Source organism: Punica granatum, chromosome 1 (assembly GCF_007655135.1).
Source record: "Punica granatum isolate Tunisia-2019 chromosome 1, ASM765513v2, whole genome shotgun sequence".
Taxonomy (NCBI): Eukaryota; Viridiplantae; Streptophyta; class Magnoliopsida; order Myrtales; family Lythraceae; genus Punica; species Punica granatum.
Window position 1 is genome coordinate 52,439,095 of NC_045127.1, and position 21,415 is coordinate 52,460,509.

The 21,415-nt window shown below is 40.3% G+C and overlaps 5 protein-coding genes across 5 annotated transcripts; 3 read left to right on the top strand and 2 right to left on the bottom strand.

Annotated features, from left to right (window-relative positions):
• The first annotated feature begins 414 nt into the window (after positions 1-414).
• Positions 415-2,357, top strand: LOC116209691 (NKAP family protein). The gene is made up of 6 exons (XM_031543427.1): positions 415-687; positions 965-1,031; positions 1,119-1,181; positions 1,532-1,576; positions 1,667-1,723; positions 1,824-2,357. Exons 1-6 carry the CDS (start codon positions 461-463, stop codon positions 1,914-1,916), a joined length of 552 nt encoding a protein of 183 aa, XP_031399287.1. The 5' UTR covers positions 415-460; the 3' UTR covers positions 1,917-2,357.
• A 1,519-nt stretch (positions 2,358-3,876) lies between these two features.
• LOC116209681 (60S ribosomal protein L18-2-like) lies at positions 3,877-5,518 on the bottom strand. The gene is made up of 5 exons (XM_031543414.1): positions 5,372-5,518; positions 5,181-5,270; positions 4,688-4,816; positions 4,413-4,595; positions 3,877-4,205 (listed from the first exon to the last, which is right to left on the bottom strand). Exons 1-5 carry the CDS (start codon positions 5,372-5,374, stop codon positions 4,047-4,049), a joined length of 564 nt encoding a protein of 187 aa, XP_031399274.1. The 5' UTR covers positions 5,375-5,518; the 3' UTR covers positions 3,877-4,046.
• A 708-nt stretch (positions 5,519-6,226) lies between these two features.
• On the bottom strand, positions 6,227-8,931 carry LOC116209698 (malignant T-cell-amplified sequence 1 homolog). Its single transcript, XM_031543437.1, has 8 exons — positions 8,755-8,931; positions 7,906-7,987; positions 7,755-7,822; positions 7,504-7,601; positions 7,182-7,318; positions 6,908-6,975; positions 6,662-6,725; positions 6,227-6,565 (listed from the first exon to the last, which is right to left on the bottom strand). Exons 1-8 carry the CDS (start codon positions 8,763-8,765, stop codon positions 6,548-6,550), a joined length of 546 nt encoding a protein of 181 aa, XP_031399297.1. The 5' UTR covers positions 8,766-8,931; the 3' UTR covers positions 6,227-6,547.
• A 1,090-nt stretch (positions 8,932-10,021) lies between these two features.
• LOC116193209 (bidirectional sugar transporter SWEET16-like) lies at positions 10,022-12,278 on the top strand. Its single transcript, XM_031522010.1, has 6 exons — positions 10,022-10,284; positions 10,400-10,436; positions 10,649-10,859; positions 10,953-11,114; positions 11,224-11,343; positions 11,606-12,278. Exons 1-6 carry the CDS (start codon positions 10,251-10,253, stop codon positions 11,975-11,977), a joined length of 936 nt encoding a protein of 311 aa, XP_031377870.1. The 5' UTR covers positions 10,022-10,250; the 3' UTR covers positions 11,978-12,278.
• A 680-nt stretch (positions 12,279-12,958) lies between these two features.
• LOC116193210 (bidirectional sugar transporter SWEET16-like) lies at positions 12,959-15,535 on the top strand. Its single transcript, XM_031522011.1, has 6 exons — positions 12,959-13,138; positions 13,267-13,303; positions 13,692-13,902; positions 13,993-14,154; positions 14,276-14,395; positions 14,924-15,535. The coding sequence occupies exons 1-6, from the start codon at positions 13,105-13,107 to the stop codon at positions 15,302-15,304; spliced, it is 945 nt and encodes a 314-aa protein (XP_031377871.1). The 5' UTR covers positions 12,959-13,104; the 3' UTR covers positions 15,305-15,535.
• Positions 15,536-21,415: the final 5,880 nt, after the last annotated feature.

The window sequence follows — 21,415 nt, forward strand, 5'->3', positions numbered from 1 at the left end:
CGATCTTAAATTTGGCCCCAACTATGGGCACCTAACTGGCAGTCCGATCTGAAGTACTTCCGATTGTATCAACAACAAACATAATCTTTTCTTCTGGACAATGTATACATATATGTACCCAATAACATGCGAATCCGAATAATGCGTATCCGATGCAAAGGTTGGTGCCTCCGTATAATATCTTCTTAGCTTATACATTTCGAAATGATTTTATATAAGAAACCTTCTGTTATTTATACAATTTAGATAGGTGTAAATAATTTAGCAATAATCCCTAAAGTTCTTTTTGCAATTAAACTGTAAATGTGACAAAGTATGGCTTACCAAATAGAAATATCAGAACTTCAGGGATCATATTGAAAATATATTTTTTACAACGTTGTACAGCTGGATTTTCTTTTTCTCGTGCCCTCTCCGCTTCCCTTCCTCTTCTCAACGAAATCTCTCGTTGGATCGATCCATGGCGGCTTCAGCTTCGTCCTCCTCCTCTTACGACTCATCTTCTTCCGATTCATCCGATTCATCATCCCGCCGCCACCGCCGCCGGCGCCACCGCGTCCGCCGCGACAAGGACAGGGATGACGCCCTTAAGACCCGGAAGAAGGAGCGCTCGGTCGGCAAAAGACGCCGCCGGCATCGCCGCCACCACTCCTCTTCCGATTCTCAATCTTCTTCGGATTATTCCAGGTATCCTGTTGGAAATGAAATCCGCGTTGCTTTGCGCAGCTGATAATATAGGCTATGGCTATCTGTGGATTCGGTTCTAACGTAGAAGGCGATTAGTTTGATGTGTTCTTGCCGCTTCTGTTTATTCTAAGCTGGAATTGAATTCTCAATTAGCAAATAGCCTGTAGTGTACTGTGTGGCTGAGGAATTTCATGCCAGATGTTTACGATTGATTTTGGTGATGTGTGCTATTGTTGCTCCCTCTCCCTCGGAGACTTAACATGGTATCCTTTTGCAGTGACGCATCCGAAAGTGAGCGCGAAGCTCGGTCGGTGAAGCGCAGGAAGAATGATAGGTCGAAGAAGGTAATGTTTTAAAAGACCTTATTTCATGTCGATCTGTTATCCGCACTTCTCATCTTTTTCATTCGGGTTGCTTGTCCTGTCAAATAGCACAAAGAGAAGGAGAGAAGCAAGAGTCGGCGCCACAAACATGACAAGCACAGAGTCAAAGAGGTAAATAGATGATTTACAATGGAATGTAATGAGTTTCAGTTTTTCATGGACCGAATCTGTGTGATGTCGGAATAAATGTATGGGAAGCTTTTGATTAAGTTTTGCATGTTTCTTGTTCTGTTTCATGTTTGGTTCATGGCCGCTATATGCTGTTGTGTCTGCCAGTCTATGTACCTCTTGATTTATTCTTAACATGGTTTAGTTTCACAATTGGAGGTGCTTATGATACTTTCTGCCTTTTTTGGCTCTTTGAAATTGGAGCTGGGTGCTGTGACATGATGGCTGGGTGCTTGGTTGGCTTGCCTGCATGTTTTTCTGGGGCTTCTTCTGGCATTGTGAGCCGTATGCAGAATCAGCAGGATGAAAGAACTAGCGGTCCCGTTCAGCTTTCTAAAGTACTCCACGCTCTCTTGTTGCTTTTGTTTGTGATTTCTTCCTCCATGTTGATTTTTAGCTAACTATCTAATTTGGAAAACTATATGCAGTTCCTGGGGCGTGACCAAGATGATGGTGTCCGTCGTAGTGCTGTCTCTGGCAAAAAGGTAGGCCATCCGTCATTGTATCATGTCCAACAATATTTTCCTCCAAAAGACGATGCAAACTTGCAACTCATAATGATGCCTACTTGTTTCTGTGCTGTAGATTCTTTTGAAAGTTGAGAAGTCAAAGGAGGACAAGCTGGCTGAAACTAAAAGAAGCGAACTGCTGAAGTTCTTAAATGCTAGTTTTGATTGAATATGAAGGGTGAGGATCAAAGTAAGAGCTGAATCTGTGAGCTGATATCTTGTTCCCCTCAGCTTAAAGTTGCTTGGTTTTGCCTTTGGTAGAGCTCCGATTGGTCAATTTCTAATGTCTACCCATAGAGAAGGCTCCTGCCCAGATTTGCTTGGGGTATGAGGTTAAAATTTACATGATGACTGTTGAAATGGTGATTTTGAGCATATCTGTTGAAACAATACCCTCGTGGCTCTTCAATTAGCCAAGCCTAGCATGTGTACTTCATTCTTCTGATCTTTTGGTTACGAGTATGATATGTTGTCAGCATTTCCTACTCTATTGAGATGCATTTATTTATTTTAAAAGGCCTCCTTTACCGATTTAACGGCCTCCGATTCAACTTGAGTTGGTGCTTGTAAAACCAATAACATCCTATTGCTTGAAGCATTACTCATTGTACGAGAAGCTAAGTCGAGTTGAGCGATGAATCAGAGAATGGTTTGTGAAGTATGTCTCTGAGATTGTCAATCTGCTGACATTTTTTGCATCTGCTCGCTTTTCGCGATTAGCATGGAATCATCTGAAGGTCATTCTTTTCTTGCCTATGGAAATGGTAATCAAGCACGAGTCATGTAACTCATGTTGGACCGAAATATATAGCTAATTTGGCATAGCTGTTTTTGAAGTCTGCACCGTCACTGGCAGTTGTTTCTCGTTACTTCCCTTTCTACATTTTCTCGTCTTATTATTGTCAGTTGTGATGCTGCTTGACAAAATTCAGGATCGCACATAGTTCTTCCTGGAAACCAGAGGCAATGGATTCCAGGATTTTATGCGTGCGTATATAAACAACATCCGTCCTGCTTGAGCCTTCCCCTTCACCTTGCGAGCTTGATGGGGATGTGCTCCAATGTTACCGGATGACAGAACTTTACAAGAACTCATCCTTGCAAGGATAGAGTCGGAGTTTTGCGTGCAATAATCATCCTATACAGATGATTGATACTTGTGATATCTCTTCGAGTAATATGCGTTGACAGTATGAAGTAAGGAACGGTGTTCGACACCCTTCATGGCTGCACTCGCACGAAATTCACTTCCCCCGGTAGGTTTTCACAAACATGTCAATCGGTTTCTTTTTTTATGTATAAGAGAAATCCTGCAGTAATACATGTCTTATGAGCTCAATCACCTTACAGAATCTTCACTTGGAGCCAAGAATGAGTAAGGCCCTTACTGTCCACGAGAGCCACTCTCAGTTCAATCCAAAAATATCGAATGCGCCTCGACACGACCAAGGAACTCAAATAGACATGTAAACGGTCATTGCCTGGCTGGCCTACGTAGAGATTCCTTGACCCATTATGCAACTGGCAGGACTCGAACTTGCTCATCAGTCAAGCCCATAGTCATGCCTAGGGTTGGCTGGACTTTGACACAGACTCTTCGGGATAGCATTTAGATGCTTTCGCCCTTGTGTGTTGAATAAAACCAGTAGCAACTTTGGGGTTAAGATGAGCTTTCCAGGTCCCCGGACTAAGACCATAGCAAGCTTTCTATTGGCCTGTCACCTATTAATCCCCCTCGACGGAGACTCGCTCTTCTCATCCACATTACCAGGAGAATAGTTGTCTTCTACAAATCTCCATGTCAAAATTCAGTAAGTGGTCTGAAAGAGAACCACCAGGGGAGCCAGAAGACCAGGTTAATAATTAGTAGGTGATGGAATGGGCCAATAAGTTCACATGGAGCTGGAACCTAAGATGAGGCTTTTGGTTGGCACTATCGTAAGCTAGGTGAGCTCAAGCATCATCAACACTTACTTGGAACAAGTGAGATGCTCATACCAGTTCAAATCACGAAATGGAGTCAAAGGGTTTGTGACCATATTAGGATCCAGCATCCATGCCAACTGCAGCACTGTAATTTCGGAGGAGACTATGGTTCAAGCTCGGGGAATAGATCGAAGACAAAGTAGTGCTAGACAAAAGTCAACCAAATACTTAAAAAACACAAAATGTAGTCTTGAAAATGACATTATATCAAGTCGGATCAGCATCAGAAGTACCAGAAAGACATCGAGAGCATTACAAGATATTCCACTAACAAAATTTGAATTGTTCTGCCTCATAAAGTATGAGAATGAGCTTAAACTCTGAACCCTCTGCTGTTTCTCCTGCCTCTTGCCCTCTCGAACTTCCTTCCCTTCGATCGGACATAGGGCTTGGTGTGGCTGTGGGGAACACCAGGAGCAGGGCCAAAGTGCTTCACAGCTTCACGTGCATTCTTCGGACCTCTAAGAAGAACCTGCATGTGCAACCCAGAAAATACACGATCAAATCTAAGGTACTGTACAGCCATATCAATTGACCTAAAGAGGCATTCAATTTTGCCTAGAGAGGAAGAATTAATAGTATGCATTTTTATATGCAATGTTCGGGGTTGAAAGCCAACAAGTACTTAAGACAAAGAGCATCAAATGACAAGCAGTCTACCAAGATACTAATCACATACCGTGTTCTGTCCAAGAGGAGCACGCAGAGCAAGCTGGTCGAATGTCAAGCATTCACCACCAGCCTTCTCGATCCTTGCCCTCGCGGTCTCCGTGAACCTCAGGGCAGTGACCTTCAAAGCTGGCACTTCATAGACTCTGATATCATCAGTCACAGTCCCCACTACCACAGCAATCTTATCATCCTGCCCAGAAATAGCGCATATGCCCATAAACCACAACGCAAAACTAATCCGGGATTCATCCAGTGGTCAGCAGAGATTGCAATGTCACAAACCTTTCCACTCATGTAACGGATGAGCCTGGAGAGAGAGAGCGGAGGCTTGTTGACTTTGCTCATGAACAAGCGCTTCAGAATCACAGCATTGAACTTGCTCCCGGTCCTTCGGACAAGGAACCGATATAGCTGTTACAAAACTCCAAAGAATTACTACTCCATTTAGTCAGAAGTCAAAGTTCATATGGATAATAGATACAGACCCAAATGTTCAACTGAATCACCAAGGATTGCAAAACAAACAGGGAATCTGCATCTAAATTTCCTCGTGAGCACACACCAGACATCAACCAGAGAAAGGTTTCAGCATGATTTGCAGTCTATAAAATCAACAAATTCTAGCCCATTTTGATGTGAATGTAGAGAAGGCAAGTATCAGCACAAAGAACAGTGAAGCAAAAGTGCCGCAAACGCATCATTCAGGATCCAGCGGAATGCTCGGATAATGAAGAACATACGCAAGACCTCTGAGCACAAGGAAGCTTCAGCATACCTTAACGAGAAGCTTGAGATAGATATCATCGGACTTAGGAGCGGTCCTCCTGGTCTTCTTGCTCTTACCTCCGGCTTTCAGATCAATGCCCTGTGATTTTCAACACACACATACGCAAGAATGAGCTCAATTCACCATCGATGAGCCAGATAACAGTCGGAGATAGAGAGATAGAGAGGGGGGAGAGTAACCATTTCTGCTTCAAGGATGAGCTCACCGCTTCGTCGCCGCCCGATGCTGAGGAGGAGGAGAAAGTGGAGGCAGCTAGGGTTTTTGAAGAGCTCTTATTAAGGGAGGGGAGAGATGACCGTACCATTTTTCTTTAAAGCCCAAAATGATTAATCCTATTGGGTTTGAGGCCCTGAAGTCTCAGAATCTTTGTGTTTTGGGCCTCTAAGCTGAACCATCCCTTAAAAAGTTTTACTAACTACTCCCTTCACTTTTATTTTTTCATAATTTAGCTCCCCCATGAAGAAAGTATTCTCTATCAAGATTCACGCTCTAATAGTTATACCAATTATGCTATGCAAACTTAGAGCGCATTTGTTATTTGGGAATCTATCCACGTTCCTAGGAATATAATTTAAATTATTTTTCCAGAGATTTTCACGTTTGATTGAGTCATAGTAATCTGAATTTTCACCTTCACATTCCTACCAGAATGATGATGTAAATTCTCACCAGGAATGAGAAAGTAAAATCTCATTTTAGTAAAAATGTACATTACCAGTAATCACTTTACTAGCAAATTGTCAAAAGCACTCTTAGGACAATAATTTTTCGTATAGGTAGCGTTCCTTCCTTTTTTTGACAATCAAGCCTATGATCATGATTTTCCTAAGGTCACGTTCCTTCCTTTTGATAATCAAGCCTTCCGTTAATCTATGATCGTGATTTTCATGAAGTAGCGTTGCCTCCTTTTGACAACTTTCCCTACTGACAACTTTCTTAAATGATTCGGCTTCCTGATTCCGACAAAGGAGTTATCTATCCATATAAAAAGAGCTGATGTTCTATACAGCTTCCGAGTTATCCATAACTATCAATTCCAAGCAAAAAAAGCAAAGGAGAAATTACTTATAACCAAAGTAGCAAAAGACGATCCATGTTCAGTCACTTGTTGCCTACCAGATCCAAAGGAAGTAAAAAGCATCCTATTAAGTTGAGCAAGGAAAATATAAAAATTCTATACAGCTGACTTCACAACTGCATACAAGCGAAGAACATGCCGGAGTAATTTCCTCGAACTTCTCCAGCTGATGAAACTACCAAAATGTATATAATTAAGATGCCCAGAGGCATAGGGATGGTAAAAATCCTCCAGTTTGTCCAAAAGGCCGCTGCAAGAAGTCGTGCCTCTCACATTATCAAACAAGACGCTCCATCTGTGAGGAGAATCAGATTATTTCGTGGTTAATCTCTTATAGTATATCTCAGTTTATTTACAGGTCCAGTGCGTCTGACTTAGTAGACAAAGTTACCTTCCAGAGGCCATCATTAAGGTAATGCATGTTGTCGACGCCAATGCCCTTGTTAACTGCCCGACTGTTTGAGATATAAATGGCATCACTTAGATAACATTTAGAGCAATACGAGGATAAACCAAGCTCCATTTGATGTAAATTTCACAATGGGCATGGATTAGTATCAACAGCATAACCTGCTAACCTGCCATTAGTAGGCATAATGCATGAAAACAAAATACACAAATGTCTAAATCAACTTACATATCTTTTGCTGACATTTTTGTAAAGCCTATAGCAAGAGCATGTTGCTTCCCTTCAGCCATTATAGCCTGAATAAATAGTGAAAGAAATCAGAAATGATTAACCAACTCTAACAACATCAGACAGCCGAAAGAGCCTATCGAACTTTTTTTGGTCTATAGTAAAAAATAACAAGAGCCTGGGCAACTATACAAGTCCCTTCAAAGCAAATATCAAGCCACAGGGAGACCAAAAAAAATTCACAGTATAGAGATGAACAAAGAGCTATTCTTACCACGGGAGTTTCTGACTCAACTTTATCATCCAAAGCACCACCTGGTGATGTGAGACCAGGACACATTATGTTTGCACCAGCAAGAACAAACTTAATTGCACCCCTGTCTACCTGTAGTTTTTTCATTATGTTCGGATCTGCGGCAAATAGACTTTTAAATATCAGAAATTCGGCCAGGTGATAAATAGAAAATAAAATGTAGACTGATTTCAAGGTGCCTCTAGCATAGCATAACTAAGATGAAGTCTGTTCCATATGTATTACTTCATCAGCATTATTATTTGATGAAAAAAAAAAGCAATATTGAGGTGAGATACTTCACATTGATGAAGCAGTCGTAAAGTTGGCATGTAAGGCCCATCACGGATGTTGAAGAAGAGCGGCACATTGTTCACCAGAACAAGATTCAAATGGTTTTGACTGAAAGAAAAAAATCAGCAAAGAGCAGTCAGAGAAGATGACTTGAAAGCATCAAATCAATAAAGTGTCTATATCAAATTACAATTGGCGTCAATAAACTAGAGCAAGGAGGGTTTTCAAGATGGAAGAAACAGATAGGAGATCAGCACAGACCATTTGGCAACAATAAGTGGGGACTTCTTTGGAAGCAAATCCTCCAGCACAGGCTCTAATCCTGGGTACTGCATCAGAAACAGGAGATCTATATGAAACACAAACATCATTCAGATAAAAGAACAAGAAATTAATATGTTAACAACCAAACCTCTTCTGCAATACTCTGTCGAATTTTACGCTGAACAGAGGCCTTAACTTGGTTTTGTGCAGATACATCTTCATAAGAAAACCTGAAATAGAAATACCAAGAGAAGTGTCAATGAAGCAATTCTTTCTAGGCATTGGGGAACAGAGAAGTAGACCATATTTCACTGATAGATGAGATTTTGAGATAAGAATGAAATCGGCCCTGCCTCACATTCCTCGGAATAATCCCAAAATGTTCATATACATTGCAAGTTAGGTGTTCAGAGATATTGTGGAACCCCATATAGTCACTATACCCAAAACCATGCATGATCTGGAATCACGGACATTACAAAATCATTGCAGCCTCATCAAGACGTGAATTTCACATTAAGCCAACATCACCGCACCAACTAGGCACCCTCTCTTTCTCTTGCTAAAATATTAGCCCACTACAGAAGAACTTTCCTCTGCAATTGCAATACAGCACCCCTACATAAGCTCGGGTGGTCTCAAAGTTCAGGACCACCTTGCCAGGAAATCATACAACAATGCGAAACCTCAGCACTCAGCGTTAAACATGTTCCCATGAACAACTCAGGATTTTCATTTCATACAACCTCCAATAAATGGCGAACTCCCAACAGTAAAAGCTCTTGTTCAAGTGTCTACGGAGCCATATATCAAACTACCAATCGTGTTCCGCAGGGAAAGACTATAACACGCAACCACAACGTTGAAATTCGCAAACTTGCTCGATCTCCGAGCTCAAACCACGAAAATTCAAACCAAACATGAGCTCATCCTACCACACAAACACATGCATAGACAACCGAAGATTCATCGAACAACCCGGGAAAAGGAAGCTCACTTCTTGAACATCGTCGAACGGCGAGACTACTGGAAACGGAAAGGATCGAGGGTTTCGAGCTCCAGAAGACCTAAAACCCCCTGCGCGTCGTTGTCAAGCTCTTCCCTTCAGATTGGAACTGCTCGAAGGAAGGAAGGAATGGAAGGAACCTACAAACGACACGCCGCGCCTCCGGTCGGATTTTCCCTCCGGTCCCGTTTCTAACCGGTCCGTCTCTTGTTTTGGATCCGGACCATTTCGGGCCGAAGGGCCCAAGATTGTTTCAGAAAATGGAGCCCATTAGGTGAAATCGGCCCATGGACAACCCAATAAGGGCTATTGTGGAACACGTCACGAGTCGCGGGTCCCAATTTCCTTATTCAGTCCGTGTCAGCGGGACAATAGCGATGCCGTCGCGATCTCGTCGGGGAAATGTACGGAGAGGGAGAGGGAGAGGGGGCCGTATCGTTAGCAACATGATAAATCTTGCATGGTAGGTCGGATTGCGATCGATGACCATCCCAAGTTCCTAACACTTCAGCATAACTAAACATCCGATGCCAATGATCTCATTCCTCAGCATGGGCCCCCCGTCCATGCAATGCACGCGTGCAAATTCGTCCGCCGAAAAGCCAAAACATGTGAAACGAAGTGACTCAGCTTTCTGCCAGTAACCACGCGGGGAGAGGCCCCACAAGACCCGTCATGATCACGTCGATAACTCGCGTCGATACCTTCCGTAAGACGATCCAAGTCCCTATAGGAATGTGGACTTTCAAGAGGTATTGCCATTCGACTCTTAACTTCATTCTATTATAATGGAAAACAGACAAGTAAGAGGTCGCGGTCGGTCCAATAGAGCCGGGAACTCGTCATAAGGTATCGTGAAAAGAACACTGTTACCGGAACAAGAAAACGAAACCAAATTGACAAGCAAATGGTGGAATCCTATCAGAGCCTAAACTCAACTAAAGGCCTCTCACCCGACGCTCCAAGCCAATTTGAGGACGTGGATGGTCACCGGAACAAGAAAACGAAAGCCTTCCGGTAGTGACAAACGTTTGATGTGTTGTGTGGACTGCTAAACAACAGAAAGATGTAATTTCAGATAAAACACAGGAGTCCGTTTAGCAAGTCAGTCGATACAGAAGTTCCATTCTCGATGACTGTTGGACCTCCACCTCCCGATCTCGAGCTTGAAGAAAATGGAAGAACGGAAAATGACGGACAAAAAACGAAAGTTTTCGAGGAAAAAGGAAATCACATTATCGGCGTGCAAGAAAAACGTCTCCAAAGCAAATGAGAAAACTAACGAAAACGTGTCAGGAATCCAACACAGTGATAAGGGAAAGATACGGACATGAGAAAGGCAGAGACGACGGATCCTTATATATAGCCTAAACTGCTTCGTTCATGCACCCAACACAGGCCAACTGTAGGTGCATATTCCGCTGTCCCTTCACCTCTACCTCTCCACACTCACTCTCTCTCGCTCTGTCTGTCTTCTCTCTTCATCAATGGCTGGCCTGAGCTTCATCGTTGGCATTATTGGTCAGTCTCTAGTCAGAGTGGCCTGCTGGTATTCTCATTCTGCTTCTCTTTCGTTAATCTCTGCTAATAAGTTCTGTTTTGTTTCCTTTGCGTCTTGCTATTTCTTCTTCTGCAGGCAATGTCATCTCTATACTGGTTTTCGCTTCTCCCATGTAAGCCGAAAAAATCCCCGACTCCGCCGTTCTGTTTCTGTTTGTTGAACGAAATTGAAAATACTAAGCCAGTGCTTTTTATTTTTTTGGCCTAGAAAAAAAATAAAAGATGCAAGATAAAGGGGCTAATTTCGAAGCATGATTTTTTGTCATGAGAGTTGGCTAAGTGGCAGAAGCACAATCCGAGCATTAATCAGATGCAGCTAATGCAGAAAAACGTTCGCGCGAGTCGTGAAGAAGAAATCCACTGAAAGTTTCGAAGGAGTTCCATACATAACAACCCTGCTGAGCACGAGTCTATGGACTTTCTATGGCATACTAAATCCCGGGGCTCTGCTGGTCATGACAGTTAACGCTGCTGGCGCTATGCTGCAGCTGAGCTATGTCACTATCTTCCTCATATACGCTCCCAAGGAAAAAAAGGTGGGACCTATAACGAGTGAAAATGTACATTCTTCTTAAAGTGTATGACAAGTAGCTGATTAACTTGATTTGCTTATATTGATGTTTGGGCAGTTCAAATCGATGAAGTTGGTGGCCTTATTGAATGTTGGATTCTTCGGAACGGTTATTGCAGTTACTTTAATCGCACTCCATGGAAACTTAAGGCTAATCTTTGTTGGGATTATCTGTGCGTGTTTAACTCTAGGAATGTATGCGTCGCCTCTAGCAGTAATGGTACGGCTCTCCGAAGTCTATGGCTCAGTAGGGTAGGACTTGATGTTGATGGATGCTTTTAGCAATCAATTTCTCGAATTTCACTTAAATTTCTATTTTGATGATGCAGAGGACTGTGGTAAAGACGAGAAGCGTGAAGTACATGCCGTTTCTGCTCTCGTTTTTCCTGTTTCTCAATGCAGGCATTTGGTCTACTTATGCGTTGCTCGTCAAGGACTTCTTCGTCGGAGTAAGTTTCTACCTTGATCCAGAAAGCAGTCATGAATGAGTCATTTTTCATCCGATGGCTAAGAAACCATTGTGATACTACTGTGGGATTATTTTGTTCCGGATAACAGTTCCATGTTCCGACAAAGACCAACTTCACCAAACTACACCCGCAGAACTGCGAAGGCTGAACATGACAATGTCGCTTCATCATATGTGCATTAAGATGTAGGACGAATTCCAAAATCAAGCTGAACATGACAGCCCCATCTTTCAATTTGCAGGTGCCGAATTTTATTGGACTCGTACTAGGTACTGTGCAACTTATTCTCTACACAAAATACAAGAACAAGTCGCGCTCGGAAAAATCCGACAAAGACGTAGAGAAAGAAGAGGAAGGGTCAGCCCACCTAGCGAGGGAAGGCATAGAGATGCAAGGGTGTGAGGAAGAGGGAGACAATCAAACCAACACCAACAGTCGCACTCTGAGGAAAGGAAGCAGCCTCCCGACGCCGTCGATCATTCGGCAGTACAGCGTAGGGAAGTTTTCAAGGACACTCTCTGTAGGCTCGTACGAGCAACATTGTGACTGGTACCTAGATGACGAAAATGACCACCATGGTGATCTTGAAGGTGGGAAGAACGGCGGATCCTGATTTTTGAAGCAAAATCAAGCAATGGAAGTTCTCATGGATCGACTTCCATTGTACATAAAGAACCTCGAACTAGACTTGCTTGGCCACATGTCGTTGTAGGCTTATGGAATGAAAAGTTTTGGGGAAGATGCAAATATTGTGGGGATCATACTATTCATAACACTCAATGAAATATGGCTGTTCCTCATGATGCTAAACAAACCTCAATTGCAAAGCTACGAGACCAGTTTTGAGGCCGATATCTCGCATTGATACCTTCGAAAACACGATTGCTGTCCCGATAGGAATTTGGACTTTTAAGAGGTATCATCATTCAACTCTTAACTGCATATCATTAATGAAAGCAGACAGGCAAGGGGTCCTGATCGGTCTCATCAAGCTCCTTGGAATGTATCATCAAAAGAAGCCCAAGGGAGCAAACAAGCAAATGGTGGAAGCTGGAATCCAACCAGAGCCTAAACTTGCTTGACTAAAGGCCTTTCACCCGCCGCTCGAAACCAAATTGAGAATGGGGACCAGCACCAGAACAAGAAAATGAAAGCTTCCTGGTAGTAACAAACGTTTGTGCGGATGCATTGCTATCGAGCCTGTATTTTCCTTTGAAGTGTTCCTGTGTATCCTAAACAACACAAAAGTTACATTCTCAATGAATGTCTCGGAAGTCCACCTCCAAATCTCGAACTAGACGTCCTGGATTCTTCTCGTCCGGCCCCAGGTCGGACCCAAGCAACCAGTATAGGTAAAAGGAAAACGACAGACAGACAAAATAATTAAAAGAAAAAGGTGTTCAAGAACAGGAAAGGATTTTTCCCATTATCCACGTATGCATAAAAGATCTTCAATGGAAAACCAGAAAAACCAATGAAAATGTTAAAGATATTTTATTCTATGCTTAGAAAATCAAATAATATTAGAGCCCGAATACATGTCAGGTGATAAGGGGAAGACACGGACACGAGTAAAGGCAGAGATGGATCCCTACAACTTAAACTGCTTCATCCAATCATGATCATTCTCCCAACACAGACCACACATACATATTTCCCTGTCCTTTCATCTTTTCTTCTCCACACTCACTCTTCTTCCTCCCATCTCTCTCTCTCTTTCTGGGTACTATTTTCTCTTCAATGGCTGGTCCAAGCTTCATCATCGGTATCATTGGTCAGTCTCTAGCCAGAGATTTCCAACATCTTTTTCTGTTATGGGGCCTGCTGGGTTCTGCTTCTTTTTTATTAACCTCTGCTGTCAACTGATGTTTGCTCCCCTTTGTCTTGTCTCTTCTTCTGCAGGCAATGTAATCTCTATTCTGGTTTTCGCTTCTCTCATGTGAGTCAAAGTATCCACTTTCATTGTTCTATGGCCCATCTAGTTCATGGCTTTGATTAGGATGTTCGTTCATGGCTGCAGACAAGCATAAAACCTCCGTCATTCTGCTTCTGTTTGTTCACCCAACTGAAAATATATACTTAATTAGATTGCTCCTTTCTTTTGGCCAAGAGAAAGTACAAGATAAAGAGGCCTAATCTCGACCCACAATGTCGAGTTTTTTGGATAATCGGGTTCACCAATATGGTGTTAGAACCTTATTTTCTAGTACACAATGTAATCCGGTCTAATCTGTACTTTGGTCACCATGTGTGGTCCATTGATATATTAATTAACTAGGAAAGACAACAAAGAGATTTGGCTAAGAGGCACAATGTGGATGCTGCAGAAAAACGTTCACGCGAGTTGTGAAGAAGAAATCGACGGAGAATTTCAAAGGATCCCCATACATAACAACCCTACTGTGCACGAGTCTATGGACATTCTACGGCATACTGAATCCAGATGGTTTGCTGATCACGACGGTTAATGGGGCTGGTGCTTTGCTGCAGCTTAGCTACGTCATTCTCTACCTCATGTACGCTCCCAAGGAAAAGAAGGTGGGACCTACATACATCGACAGAAAATGTTCTTGCTTCCTAAAATCTATGACAAGTAGTTTGATTTGCTGCTATGATTGATGTGGACAGATCAAATCGATGAAGTTGGCGGCGTTGCTGAATATTGGATTCCTTGGCTCAGTTATTGCAGTTACTCTTCTCGCACTCCACGGAAACTTGAGACTAACCTTTGTTGGGATTCTCTGTGCGTGTTTAACTATTGGGATGTATGCATCTCCTCTAGCGGTAATGGTACGGCTCTTCGAACTCCACTAGCTAGCTCCGCGGTGCAGGACTTGATGGATCTTTTTACCAATCAATTTTTCAATCTTCACTTTACTTATTTATTCATTTATTTTTTGCGAGGATGCAGAGGATTGTGATAAAGACGGAGAGTGTGAAGTACATGCCATTTCTGCTCTCGTTTTTCCTGTTTCTCAATGCGAGCATTTGGGGTACTTACTCGTTGCTCGTCAAGGACTTGTACATCGGGGTAAGTTTCTGCTAGTTTTGGATGGATATAGGAATCTCATCATAGAAATAACATGTCCTGGATCTTTACTCCGACTTACTTCAGCCTTGAGTTGATCCTCTGTCTAGGCATTAGGATCTCAATCAGTTCTAGCTTGATGCCGTAAGCAGTTGTGATTGAGTCGTTTTTCATCCAACGGTTAAGAAAACATTTATTCAGGAAAAGGGCTTAATGTTCCTTTCAGTTTGTTTGGATTACGATTACGATATGATGGGTTATGTATGGTTATAAAAGTTGGTATAATGACCATCCATACCCCGCCATAACCTGCAATTAAAGTCCAACTGACCGGACCACACCATAGTAGAACTGCAATGGGACCAAAAATCCTCTGGCAGATGGCCAAACTACTCCATAGTAGAACTGCAAGGGGACCGAAAAATCCTCTGGCTGATGGCTGACTAATGTCACTGCATCATATGCACATATATATGTACGACGAATTCCAAACTCAAGCTGAACATGACAGCTCCATCTTTTAATTTGCAGGTGCCGCAAGTTATTGGATTCGTATTGGGTACTGCTCAACTGATTCTCTACGCAATGTACAAGAACAAGTCACCCTCGGAAGAATCTGATGAAGACTTGCAGAAAGAAGAGGAACGGTCGGCCCACCTAGTGAAGGAAGTTATAGAGATGAAAGGGCGTAAGGAAGACGGGGATGATCAAATCACCTCCAAGAATCGTGCACTGAGAAAAGGGAGTAGCCTCCCGAAGCCGCCAGTCATTCGGCAGTCCAGCATAGGGAAGGTCTTGAGGACGCTCTCTATGGGCCCATATGAGCAGCAGCATTGGGTCTGGTTCCAAGACGAAGAAAATGACCATAACAGGGATCTCGAAGGTGGGAAGAAGAGTGGGTCCCAAATTTGAAACAAAATAAATAGAGCAATGGAGGTTCTTATGAGCGAATAATTTTGCTTGTACTGATGAATGAATACGTACTCAAGAACGTGCCTGCAAAACTCCGTCACGAGCTCCTCTTAAAGCTCATCACGCGGCACTGTCAAACTATCTTTCTCATCGTGCAAGTGCCATCTACTCAGTTTGCATTCCGGTTCGGATGAAGAAGCAATTCAACAAGAAAGATCTCCTCTTGGTCTCTACCAGTTGGTGATATTTTCGCTGGCCTAGGAAAGAAAATTCAGTTAGATCAGCACTAGGTCTTAAAATTTCGGTTCCAGATTTTCGCAGGTATACACGATCAATTCGGTTCCAACGTTATTATTGTTTATATATGTACGTAGGCTCCAGGAAAAATTAATGTACCTAATTTCTTTTAAATCAATTAACCCTTTTCTCTAAAAAAAAAATAATTCTCGAAATTTGCAGGATCTCTCAGTTGTGGATGTTGAGTTCCAACAGGTCTAGAGCCGGCCTGCCCTCTTATTTGCCTCCTCTTATACCGCACCCCCTTATAAAAATCCTGGACCTACATATTATGCATAGCATGTATAAACTCGTAAGATACCTTGATCTTTTAAATCAAACTTTTCACCATAAAGTTCTAAAACATACGTAATTTAAATGAAATATATATACGTTCCAGTTATATAAGGTTTTCACCACCACGAATGCGCGCGATTAGGGATTGCACATATTCTCTACGTATTTAATTAATTAACAAGGTCCTCCAAGTAGTATATATCTATGTTCTTATAAGCTGCATGCATAGGAATATGGAACCAAAAAGAAAAAGAAAAGTAAATGGAGTTTCATTTTAAAATATAGTTACATTTATAGTGAATGAAGACTAAATAAAATGAAACCGCAAAAGAGCCTTAGATAAAATAGAATAAAAAAATTTCGGTTACAAAAAATAAAATCAATTTAAGAAATTGGAGGCTCCTGTTAATATATGGGGAATATAATTGATCAGAAGGGGTCATCTATATTAAGTACATACTTTTTTTTTTTGGTTTTTGGGATAATTGTCATTTAAGTATATTGATTAGTTCTTGACCCAGCTAAAACTTATTAATCTGTACTATACCTTTGATCTTCTTTGTAACCGGAAAAAACTTATCAATTTAAGAAATAAGAGAGGTTGATGCAGTGGCACTAACATAGATCTGGGATAAAGAGATTCTGGAATTTAATTTTCACCCATGGCAATGCCCGTGGTCGTATATTTCCTCTCCCTATTTATCTCGTACTAAACTTCATTTATAATGATAAAACTAATCTTGGTCGATCATGGATTAATCCTTAAAGGAGGTTTTTACCTAAAATAGCCCATGGTTTACCCGTTTTGTCAAATCTATCCTATGTTTTTTTTGTCAAATCTATCTCATGGTTTACTTTTTGCATCAAATATATCCCAACGTTACCTTTTCCGTTAACATCTAATGGCCGTACTGATGTGGCATGTGGAGGGATAGTGGGCCACACTTGCCACGTGGGCGCCACGTCAATACGGCCGTTAGATGTCGACGGAAAAGATAACGCCGGGATAGATTTGATGCAAAAAGTAAACCATGGGATAGATTTGACAAAAAAAAAGCATATGATAGATTTGACAAAACGGGTAAACCATGGACCATTTTAGGTAAATTCCCCTACTTAAAGTAAAAATTTATTTGATCTTATTTTGAAAGCTACTCGAAGTAAGATCTTTTTTCTTTTCCCAATCATAAAGAGGCTCATGATCTTAGGATGAGTATAGAAAATAATTGCTCGATAATCGAAGCTGCCATAAGTTCATCAATAAAATCTCTCATTTGGCTCTTGCCTCGTTTACGTACCGAAAAGAAAAGATCTCTCATTTTCCATTATATGAAAAGCAAAGAGACTCAATAAGGAAAACATATGAATTCATAAATAAAAAAATGAAAAGGAAAACATATATGACTATAAGAAGTTTTATTGGCGAGAACTAAACTTGAAATGTCGTGATTCCAAGCGAGAACATGTATACTATTGTCTTATTACACACTTTACTCAATATATTTATATTTATATTATTATTATTATTACTACTACTACTACTATTACTATTATTATTTTGTTACATAATTGTTATAAGGGAGGCGAAAGGGCTTACAAGATTATGAAAAGTGAAATAAAGGACACAAAAGTCCTACCCGCGTGAATCAAACCCGCGATCGTTCTTGATTTCAAATTGACGATTTGTGACTCCGCACGAGCCCCTCCTCATAAAATATGTCATCAAGCTGAAGCAGTTGATCTCTCTTCTCCCTCCCCTTCCCCTTCTATGTATACACGCCTGTGCGTTTGTAGAGACTGCTGATCAGTACCTTTCCCAGTCCAGAAAGGAGACCTTTTGCTCAGCAAAACATGGCTACGTTGAGCTTCATCTTTGGAGTCCTAGGTGATGATCAAAACGGACTCTTAACAATGACGACGACCCTCTTTTCAGTTTCCTCTGTAATAACGAACTTCTCTTTTGGACAATTTAATTTGTATTCTTATTCCTAGGTAAAGTCACGTCGAGGCTAGTCTAGCTCGCTTCCATGTACGTAATCATGCTCCAAAGCCTATGTCACGTGTTTAAATTCCATGCATGCATTCGAACAATCAGTTTAATCAGTCCGTGGCAAACTACATATAATGTTGATTTCTGGCATATCGTGAAGAAGAGATGAATGGAGGAATTCAAGAGCGTCCTATACATATTCAATCTCCTGAACGCATATTTCTGGACATATTATGGGATTGTGAAGCCGAATAACATCGTTGTGGCCACCGTCAATGGCCGCAGTGTTGTTCTTGAGATCATTTTTGTTAGCATCTTTCTTCTCTTTGCTCCACCAAGAATGAGAAAAAGCTTTTTCTTCTCCATTTGTTATATTCCTTCTGTAAGGAAGTCATTTATATATTTCGTTCGAGGCAATATATCTTAATCTCTTCGTTATATATTAAAATACAATAATAATAACGGCCGGTGGCTTCATTATGTTAATTCTCGGTTCACCACAGAAAGATAGTCATGGTCATAAATGGTTGTATATGATATGCAGCGATTATTAAGATGATTAATGAATTGGGTTTGATAGTGATCAAATCAGTAGAGCACCTTGTATATATACTCTTGCAATATTGGAATTTCATCTTTTCGTGTTAGATGGAACCCACCTTTTTTATTTTTTGGTAAAGAAAATATTAATAGAAAATAGGAAACCTTAAGCTGCCAAGCAGTGGGAGGAGACCAGGGCTCTAACCGCTTGCCTATTGAAGAATGAGTCGGCGACTTATAGGCAGTGGCTTGGTTAGGGGAACTCACCAGAGCCGCAGCGGAATCTCTTAATTTTTCTAGAGCAACTAGAAAGAGATTCTTTAACCAGAAAGAATGAGGGTGCGGCGGTGGGGTTGGGGGCGAAAGATGGAATCCATCTTTCAATAAATATAAATATATATATTTATATATATATGGGGAATTCTCAAAATTCGTATATCGTTTCATGTAGATATTTGTCACTATCTTAAGTATGCTCGTCACAATATAATAAGTATCCCACTGGTGAAAACTTGACGTCTAGAACATTCAAATTAATTACTTCCAAAGTATTATTCAATAAACGCAAACATCTAATAGTTGACATTCACTAAAAAATTGAAGTAATTTTTTGTTTTAATAGGTAAGATTTCATAGCTCAATATGGTATAATAATTTGTTTAGAACGTAATGTATATTAATTTTTTAAAAATAAAACCACTAATATTCTAAACTTATTAGCTAATATTAATTCCATTAGAATTCGAACACTGTCCTCCAGATAAAATCTCCTCATTAGAAATCAATATGCCATTATTCAGCAAAGAAATCAATATGCCATTTAGCCAAAATAAACAATCATACACACATGAACCATTAATCAATCTCATTCTTCCACTTCGGCAATCATCGAAAGAAGACGATCATATAGATGTGTCTATTTCACATTAAATCATATGATGTGTTATTATGACCGGAAAATCATATGATCTGTTATGATAAAATAATAATTTTCTCATATATTGAACCAATGTATTGAGGACACAACGGATGAATTTCTTGAAATGGGAGAGTTCATAATATATCTTACCTTAATTTTCCATTCGTGATCTAGTAATTTTTCATTTTTTTCTTAATTTTCAGTTAAAAGGAAAATTTATGTACCTAAAACAAAAAATATATAAATTTACTAAAAAGGAATGAAAAGTTCTATCACGAGAGTCGAATATGAAAACTCTAGCCTATTATATAATAATATATATGTGGAATTGCATTATATGTATTTCTTGGATGGTTGTGAATTTTTTTTTTGTTTGGTGGAAATGGTAGTGAAATTATATAGTAATTAGTAAAATAAAACATTAGTTAACTCAATAGAGTTGGCATGGTGATTAAAGGGTGTGACGATCAAGGAGAAATTCTATGTTCAAATCACGTCCCGAATGCCATGCAAAAGAATACTCCTTGTTGGATCCATCCACCGGTCCCTTGCAATGTCAAATAAAAGCCAGAGAATGCAAAGTCGTCCCTGTTGAACTTCAGCTCACGACTCTGATCCAATTATTGGAGGGGTACGCACTACGCAGCTGTACTGATCATATGGCCATATGGGAAGCAGAACCCACTTGGAGCTGAGTCATTGTTAGTTAGGCCGAAATAATGTTGTTATTTTTTTTCCGGCAGTCTATTATCTTAATTTTTTAGTGAATTATTGTAGTGGAATATTCATCTATTAATTAAAATATCGGCCTAGGCCACCATATCATTCACGCTTTCGAATAAAACAAGAGAAGAAGATACACACTTAATCATTGGACTCTTAGTGGTAATGAACTAACATGCACTGTCTTCTAATTATTCCTGCAGGTGACATCACGACCGGGCTAATCTACCTTGCTTCGGCGTACGTAATCACTGTATATATGAAATAAAGTATCACTGAATGGAAAGCGAGGAAAGAGATGCACGGCATTGGCACAAATTTGTCCCAATCATTTAAAGATCTCAAGTTCGGTTCTCATGGTAGAATTACTTGTTCCTTTATTATGTTTTTTTATATTTTATTTTCTTATATTATGTATGACCTCCCTTATTATAATGGGAATTTAAAAAAATAAATGTAGGCTCATTTGAAGTCAAAAGTACATCTAGCATTGCCTAGATATATTCCATGGAGTTGGTCGGCATGATGATTTGAAGGAACTAAACTATCGAGCATAACAATGCATGACCTAGCCATCGAACATGTAGCTGACCATTTCAAATTTCGATCATCAATCCCAGGCCAAGGGATTCATCCTAATGCCCAAAGAATAAAATTGTTTGCCTACTATATGGTGGGTTAAAAATGGAGTTAAAATTGAAATTCAAATGGTTTCAATATTTTGAAAGAAATCATAATTGGGAGTTTTTTTTTTTGGATAAATGGCCCACTATGCCCATTCAAGTTATTCTTTTAATTAAAATAGCATTTTTTTTATATTTTATCAAAAAACATAGATTTTTTCTTTCGGTGTGAGCTATGGTATCTAGAAGTCCAATTCAGCATCGACTAATCCAGTCGAACTGGGTCGGTCTACTAAGAGATAATGTTTTCCCTGCATGGATTTTCTGCATTCACAAAAAACTCGAACTCGAGATCTTATTTAAACGAAACAAATACCAAACCGCTTGAATCAACTCACGTTGGTAAAAAAACATAGATTTTTTATAAGTCATTAAAAAGGGTTTAAAGTTGCTAAAATTAACTAGGATGACTGATAAATGCTTAATATATATATATATAGCACAAAAAAAAGTTCTCACAACTTTCACACCGGTTTAATTGGAAAGAATACTCAGTTTTCAGCACCTGGTTTGTAATTTGGGCTCTATTGCAAGCACGTGGTGGATTGGGATTCAATGTTTACGACTTATTCCTCAAATAGTTACGATATTTGAGTCTTGTAAATGAACATAATTCACGTTAAGAAAGTTTTATTTCATAGTGGGCCAACTCCGCTCGAATTGAATTAGTTGAAATCTATTGA